This window comes from Triticum aestivum, chromosome 2D (assembly GCF_018294505.1).
Source record: "Triticum aestivum cultivar Chinese Spring chromosome 2D, IWGSC CS RefSeq v2.1, whole genome shotgun sequence".
Classification (NCBI taxonomy): Eukaryota; Viridiplantae; Streptophyta; class Magnoliopsida; order Poales; family Poaceae; genus Triticum; species Triticum aestivum.
The window spans coordinates 371,456,981-371,464,873 of NC_057799.1; the positions used below are offsets into that span (position 1 = coordinate 371,456,981).

A 7,893-nucleotide genomic window follows, 5' to 3' on the forward strand; every position below is an offset into this window, starting at 1 on the left:
CATTGGCCACGTGCATTTCCCGTACCGCTAATCAAACACTTGGCTGCTAATTCATGTTTGAGCATAGTTCGGTCTCCTCGTGAGAATCTTATGTTGTAATTTTCTTCCTAGCACCTACCTGGGGAGTACCCAACCCCCTAGACATGCCTAGACCGCCCAGAACACATGGCAACGCCACGGTCATGCGGTGACCACGCGGCGGGCATCTGAGTTTACGCGCTCTGGAGTTGGGGCCCTCGTCCACCATCCAAACCTCGATGTATCGGCACCAAACCATGTATTTCTGATTAAATAGATACTTATATACCTAGAAATGGCTTTTGTAAAAAATAAAGAGCAAACTATAAGGCAGATGTAGTTCAAAATTGACCCGCTTCCTACTGAATCGACAGAAATTTGTCTTTTTCACAAGAGGTGGATCAAAACTTTTGACACCCAACCATTTTGTCAATTGTGCATTAAATATGTCCTAATATTTTAGAAAAATTATTTGGTCCAATTTTGCAACAAATATATGGTAGCTCCTTCATAAAAAAAACTCATTTTGGGCATTCAAAAAATGGAAAATGAATTTTTCATCCAAAGAAAATGAAAACTTCCTTAGCCAACATTGTTTTTCATTCCAAGATGCACCTTTGTACACAATATGAGATCATTTGAACAAACTATGCCATGAATGTGGTCATAAGATTGACCATTTGGCTTGAAAGCCATGAATCTTCACACATGATAGCTAATTTCTCGGAACACTTTTTTAAAATAATCACCGTATTAAAAGTTTATTATTTTTTATGGTAAGTTGGTCACATGTAATAACACAATGCGAAGGTTTTCCATTTTTTTGATTTTTTTTTTGAATTTTTTATGCCTGTTTCAAAATGCGGTCAAAACGGCAGGCATGACCGTTCCTAGCTAGTGCTTGAATCTTTGAAAACTTTTGGTGTTTCTCTGATTAAATAGATACTTTCGTACCTAAAAATGATTTTTTGGAAAAATAAAGAGCAAACTATGAGGCAGCTGCAGTTCAAATTTGACCTGCTTCCAACTAAATCGACAGAAATTTGTCTTTTTCACGAGAGGTGGATCAGAACTCGTGACACCCAACCATTTGGTCAATTGTGAATTAAATATGGCCTAGTGTTTTAGAAAATTTATTTGGTCCAATTTTGCAACAATTATTTGGTAGGTCCTTCACAAAAAAACTCATTTTGGGCACTCAGAAAATGGAAAATGATTTTTTCGTCCAAAGAAAATGAAAACTTCCTTAGGCAACATTGTTTGCCATTCTAATATGCACCCTTGTGCACAATATGAGATCATTTGAACAAACTATGCCATGAATGTGGCCATAAGATTGATCATTTGGCTTGAAAGCCATTGATCTCCACAAATGATAGCTCGTTTCTGAGAACACTTTTTTAAAATAATTATCGTATTACAAGTTTATTTTTTTTGGTAACTTGGTCACATGTAATGACACAATGCGAAGGTTTTCCATTTTTTTGATTTTTTTGAATTTTTATGCTCGTTTCAAAATGCGGTCAAAACGGCGGGCTTGACCGTTCCTAGCTAGTGATTGAATCTTGGATTTTTTTTGTGTTTCTATGATTAAATAGATACTTATGTACCTATAAATTATTTTTAGAAAAAATAAAGAGCAAACTATGAGGCAGCTGCAGTTCAAAATTAACCCGCTTCCACCTGAATCGGTGGAAATTTGTCTTTTTCATGAGAGGTGGATCAAAAAATTTCACACTCAACCATTTGGTCAATTGTATATTAAATATGGCCTAGTATTTTATAAAATTGATTTCGTCCAATTTTGTAACAAATATATGGTAGGTCCTTCACAAAAAAACCCTTATTTCAGGCACTCAAAAAATGGAAAATGAATTTTCCGTGCAAAGAAAATGAAAACTCCCTTAGGCAACATTGTTTGGAATTCCAAGATGCACCCTTGTGCACAATATGAGATCATTTGAACAAGCTATGGCATGAACGTGGCCATAAGATTGATCATTTGGCTTGAAAGCCATGAATCTTCATGCATGATAGCTCATTTCCGAGAACACTTTTTTAAAATAATTGCTGTATTGCAAGTTTATTATTTCTCTTGGAAACTTGGTCACATATGATGACACAATGCTAAGGTTTTCCAATTTTTTTGATTTTTTATGCCCGTTTCAAAATGCGGTCAATACGGCGGGCTTGACCGTTCCTAGCTAGTGGTTGAATCTTGGAAAACTTGTGATGTTTCTCTGATTAAATAGATACTTAAGTACCTAGAAATGATTTAAAGAGCAAACTATGAGTCAGCTGCAGTTCAAATTTGACCCGCTTCCTACTGAATCGGCGGGAATTTGTCTTTTTCACCAAAGGTGGATCAAATCTTTTGACACCCAACCATTTGCTCAATTGTGCATTAAATATGGCCTAGTATTTTAGAAAGTTGATTTGATCCAATTTTTCAACTAATATATGGTAGGTCCTTCACAAAAAAACTTATTTTGGGCACTCAAAAAAATGGAAAATTGATTTTTTGTGCAAAAGAAAATAAAAAATCCTTTTGTCGATATTGTTTACCAATCCAAGATGTAAGCCTTTGGAAAGTATGATATCATTTGAACAAATATTTGGTAGGTCTTTTACAAAAAAAGAGTCATTTTGAGCACTGAAAAATGGAAAATGATTTTTTCTAACCTATTTAGATGGTCATAAAGTCTTCAAATTGTTTGTTGCGTTCTGATTGGTTCATAGACATAACACGCGGATCATGCATCAGACACCGTCGGATGCTCCCGGATCCAACTGCGGACCTCATCCCCTCACCCTCTCACCCACGTAGCCCTCTCACCCCCTCACCCCTCACCCACGCAGACCCCACGCCCCCACTCCCCACCGTTCCAATCCCTTCTCTCCCGCACCCGCACCCGCTCGCCAAACCCTTAGCCGCCGCCCCCGCCCCCGGCCCCGCACCATGGCCATCGACGGCGAGGAGCCCGAATCACCACGCCTCCCTGTCCCCCGCTACGGCCACAGCGGGCCTTCCGGATCCGCGCCATCGACGAGCTGGATCCGCGCCTGCTCGCGCCGCCGCCGTCTCCCCGATCCAAATCGACGCCACCACCCTCTCATCCTCATGCGCCGAGCGCCGCCACCACCCTCTTGTTGCCGCCACCTCCTCCTTCCTCCAGCACCACCTCTCCAACCCCAGCAACGAGTTCGTGCTCATCTCCGACCCCGCCACCGGCCTCCATTGCTTTCACTCGAAGGAGGTCGTCGGAACCACGACGACCGGCCGGCCCGTGTGTGAGGAGACGAGTGCAACACATGATCCCACCGGAACAAGGCCAGATCGCCAGCGCCTCCCCGCTCGATCCCCTGGCCCCTCCCCTCCGGACACGCCAGCGCCCGGTCGCCGGCCCCGGCCATGGATCCCTACAAGGTACGTACCCCCTTCTTCCCCCTGACCCGGCTCCGCCAGCGTCTGTCTCTATCGCCCCATGGTCCAGCGATCTGATGCTCTGTTTTCTTGATTTCTTGTGTTGTTTGCAGGACCGGCCGACGAGCGAGGCAAACTCTGGCTACTGGACCACCAACTCCGGTGCGCCCGTCTGGAACAACAACAACGCCCTCACCGTCGGACAGTGAGGTCGGTCAGCCACCCCATCCCACCCACCCCACCTGCCCGATCTGCTCTACTTGCTGCTCCCGTCCATTTTGAGGCTGTACCTATGCCCTATGCTTAGCTTAGATTGCTTCTCCCGTGGTGAAAACAATTGAAATTTGGGGGCATAGGTTGGTTTTCCTTTCAGCTGCATAAATAGAATTGAAAGCATAGGCTCGTTTTTCATTCAGCCACGAATCAATCAGTTCAGAGATAGATACAGGTGCTAGTCCACCATTACAGACATTGTTGATTTGTTATTTGCATTACTAGCTTTTTTGGGGACAGGATTTGTATTATTAGCTGTTCATAGTCCAGTAAACTGCAATAATTCTTAATTAAAATCAACTTTTAAGCATCTGTACAGTTAACCATATGCTAGAGGATTTGAGCTGCTACAACATATGCATTTGAAGTCCCAGTCCAATGGGTGCCATCCATGACTTCAACCTGAACCAAGCATGTGCATTTTTAACTCCTCATCCATAATTATCTGATGTGCTGACACTCTCCCAGGTCGGTCTCCATTGTCTATACCATGATTGGGGACGTCTGCCTGTACATTGTTGGCAATGATGAATATGGTGAGCTTGCTCGTGAGTGATATTGAGATTCAGACATTGCTCTTGTTAAGCGTATTCTCTGTCAAACCTTCACTATCTCACCTCACTTTCACCTTATGCTTGGCACTACTAATACACTGGCTGTGCATTTGTAGGGTCAGAAGGGCAGAGCGATTGAGCAGATAGGGAGGCAGCCGTGCTGCGATAAGGTGGGGCTGAAGAAGGGGCCGTGGACAGAGGAGGAGGACCAGAAGCTCGTCGTCTTCCTCCTCACCCTGTTGATCCTGCTATGTGTATGGATGTGTTTATGTGGATTTGGTCTAATCTGTCTCCTCCTGTTGATCTACTGGTCCATGCTCTAGTTCTAATTCATGCCTATGAACTGGTTACTATGGATTTGGTGCTGCTCTAGATTCTTTCTGCACTTATAGTTATGCTATTGCACTGTATACATGTGTAGTCAGTAATTAGTGCTACTGCTTGAACTCAAAATTTCTTTTACAAAGAATAAAAATGATGAGCATTTCTCCAGCCAATGTCTGCAGTAGTTGCTGTTGTGTAGTCATCGGCTGGACCTATGCATTTCATCAAAAATTGCAATGATGTTTGTTGCCTAAGAAACTAGCGAATTATAGAGGCCTGAGATTCTTCTTTTGTTGTACTTGTACATGTACCAGTGTTCTTGGCACTGTGACCTGAAGCAATTAGTTGGCCAATTGGAGTCTTGGCATGCTCTGTTGCTCTCCTAGTTGTTAACCTATGTGCAGTAGTACGTAGGAATAGAGGTATGCTAAATCTAGCATTTTCAAGTATGTTGTGTTGCTGTGACTGCCCTCAGTTTAATAAGTCTGGCATAAGATGTATTTATTTAGACGAAGTATCCGCTTTCCCTGACATAATATGTTCATGTTCACGACAGGCTACCTGCAAAATTGCTGGACGCAACATCAATGTAGCTCTGATCCAGAACCTGGTTCTTGGATGCAACACGCATTGTCCTGGACAGGTATAGCCCCGGTCATACCATAATATGTTAGTGTTCAGTCATGTATACATCTCCATGTTGCAAGCCTACCGTACTTGATAGGATCAGTACTTATTAACTACTCATATGTGCTTGTAGAGAAGAATACAATTATTATGTAACTAGTCCAGATTTTTAACATTTGATGTGCTTCCAAGGGACACTCGTCTCTACTCTTCTATAGAATCCACACTTTGTTCTGGAAGCAAGTCAGTTGTACCATGCTGTTACATCACAACAAGGTGTCATTTTATGTACTGTTGTTGATGCTCCCTAAAGTCTAGATGTAGATGTACTGCTGTTGTTGATGCTCTAGCTGTAGCCTGTACTACTGATGTTTTGCTAATGTAGTGTTAGTTTCGCTGCTGCTAGCTGTTGGCTGCTACTAGTTAGTACTTAGTAGTTACTGCTGGCAGTGCTAGTAGCTGCTGCTGCTTCTATTGCTTGTGCAATTGTGCTAGTAGCCAGTAGATGTTCATTGCATGACCTGCACTAGTAGCTAGTAGATGTGCTCGTACACGTACGCTAGTATTGTTGGTGTGTTGAATGTCTTAGTAGAACATCATCAGGTTGATGTGTTGTAGTCAAGTTTTGGAAGTTTTCCCATGCCATGCTTAGTGTTTACTGAACTGAAGTATTTGGGCATTTATGTGCACTGTTCAAGAACTCGGCCGAGTTACCATTTAAATGCCCATTTAATCGCTACTCAGTGCCTAACTGAGGCGAATAGCACATACTCGGTTCATTAAATGGTCAAGCCGATTAACTGGTATTTAATCGGTTGTCAGACGATTAACTGGTTGTCAAACCGATTAATCGGTGATGGGTCAAGTAACTGAAGCGGCATCCATAAAAAAGGGGGTAACCGAAGCGGCAATCCAAGCGACCAGGCCATTATTTGGCCCCGTAACCTCCGGCGCTGCATCCTCCCTCTCCCACATCGCAGCTCTCCTTCCTCTCCTTCCTCTCCTGACTCCTCATGAGTCACGACCATGGCTTCTCCTCGCCGACCCTAGCCACCGCCGGCGATCGCCCTGCTCCCGTTGTCGGCCCTAGCCTCCTTCTCTGACCCCCATCCCCTCCCATCCTCTTCTCCCTGTCTCTCCTCCAGCCCCTACCTGCAGGCTGCAGCAGCGGTGAGCCGGCGACATAGGACAGGCAGCAGCAGCAACCTAGGCCAGGCAGCAGTGCCGGTGACCTAGGCCAAGCAGCAGCGCCGTCAACCCCTCGAACCAGGTCCCCATGGCTTCACCAACCAACAAGGTACATGTCTGCTAAGATTCATCTCAAGGTTTTTAATCTCTGCTATGATCTCCATCTAGTTTGGCAACAAAATTTGCAGGGGTCTATGGTAGGTTCCACCGCTGCAAGTTCTCAAACTCTCAAGACAAATTCAGATAACATGGGTTGGGAGTTCGCAACCTTGATTTATCCTCTAGATTTATCGCGAGTGAAGTGCAAGTTGTGTGGAAAAGAGATGTTTGGAGGGATCAATAGGATGAAGCAACATATTGCTCAGATTAGGGGGCAAGTCACACCCTGCACGGTGGCTAACGCGGATCAGCAAAAGAGGTGTAGGGAAGCTTGTGAGGCATCATGACCAAACCGTCCAGGTAACAATTCTACCTCTTGTCCATGCTTTTTATATGCCTACGAGCTACGGCATTATATGTTAGTATAAATGTATAATACGTAGCTGTGAGCATTGGATTATGTGGGGTACAATATGTGAAAAACTAGTTACATGTTGCCAATATATTCTCATGTGAATTAATGATCGACCGATTAATTCAGTTAAACGGCCGATTAACCGATTAATCGCTAATCAGTAATCGACCGAGCAGTTACCAGTTACCGGATTCCTGAACAATGTTTATGTGTAATTTTTATTCTCTAGAATGGATATTTTTTTATTGGCAATCATTTAACTTCCACTATATCTACTAATAATTTATGCAGATCAGTATCTAACGTTGTTGAGGTGGCTGCTGCTGTGACCGAAGATCAGAAGAAGCCTGGAGATGTGCACAATAGTTTTAGTTGATGTTGCCACCATGTTTTGGTGCATGTGTATTTCTTTTTGATTGTTTGCACCCTTGATGGATCGTGCAAACGTGTATGTGCTGTTGTGAGTTTCATTGAGTGATTTCTGGATTTGATCATTTAATTGAGAGAATTATTGATTGTTAGCTGTTGAAATGTGTAAAAGAAATATGTGAATGAAAAGGCTGAATGTTCTATTGGATCGAATAATATTTGGGCTCTAAAAAGGCTATGGCCCAAACAATAGTGGACTGGAATATTGCACATTTATGAAAAAGGGTATAAAAAGGCTTAATTAAATGGACTATGAAATGGATGAGGCCTAGAAATAAAAAGGTCGAATTGTTGAGCTTGGCCCATGAAGCTGATAAAAAATTGATAGAAAAAATATAATAAAAAGGCTGAATTAGTGGGCTCGGCCCATGTAAAGCGTCGAATTGGACCGGGCTGAATCTTATCAATGACCTTTTTAATTGGTCGCAATTTTGCCATGTCAGATTGCCATGTCGGATCCGACGTGGCCTGGGCAGACAGCTAGCGACCAAAACAGAAGGTCATAGAATCAATGACCTTTTGTTTTGGTCGTTGCCTTCCAT

General features: G+C 43.1%; 1 protein-coding gene across 17 annotated transcripts; it reads left to right on the top strand.

Moving 5' to 3' along the window:
* Positions 1-2,867: 2,867 nt before the first annotated feature.
* LOC123053201 (uncharacterized) lies at positions 2,868-7,507 on the top strand. Of its 17 annotated transcripts, XR_006425463.1 has the most exons (8): positions 2,868-3,445; positions 3,556-3,652; positions 4,184-4,251; positions 4,386-4,523; positions 4,908-5,015; positions 5,150-5,236; positions 6,043-6,867; positions 7,214-7,507. XR_006425463.1 is itself a non-coding variant. In XM_044476628.1 (6 exons), the coding sequence occupies exons 3-6, from the start codon at positions 4,240-4,242 to the stop codon at positions 7,249-7,251; spliced, it is 312 nt and encodes a 103-aa protein (XP_044332563.1). In that variant the 5' UTR covers positions 2,868-3,445; positions 3,556-3,652; positions 4,184-4,239; the 3' UTR covers positions 7,252-7,507. The 17 variants fall into 17 exon arrangements, 3 of the variants coding, with proteins under 3 accessions (XP_044332563.1, XP_044332565.1, XP_044332564.1); XR_006425460.1 differs by having other exon boundaries at positions 4,386-5,015; XR_006425459.1 differs by having other exon boundaries at positions 5,150-6,867.
* The last annotated feature ends 386 nt before the right edge of the window (positions 7,508-7,893 follow it).

What these genes read in the sequence shown, in the direction of transcription:
- LOC123053201 (XM_044476628.1), top strand. Translation starts at nt 4,240, where the DNA reads ATGATGAATATGGTGAGCTTGCTC. An exon ending in GATGTGTTTATGTGGATTTG is followed by an intron (nt 4,549 to 5,149) that starts GTCTAATCTGTC and finishes TGTTCACGACAG; the next exon opens with GCTACCTGCAAAATTGCTGG. An exon ending in ACACGCATTGTCCTGGACAG is followed by an intron (nt 5,237 to 7,213) that starts GTATAGCCCCGG and finishes TAATTTATGCAG; the next exon opens with ATCAGTATCTAACGTTGTTG.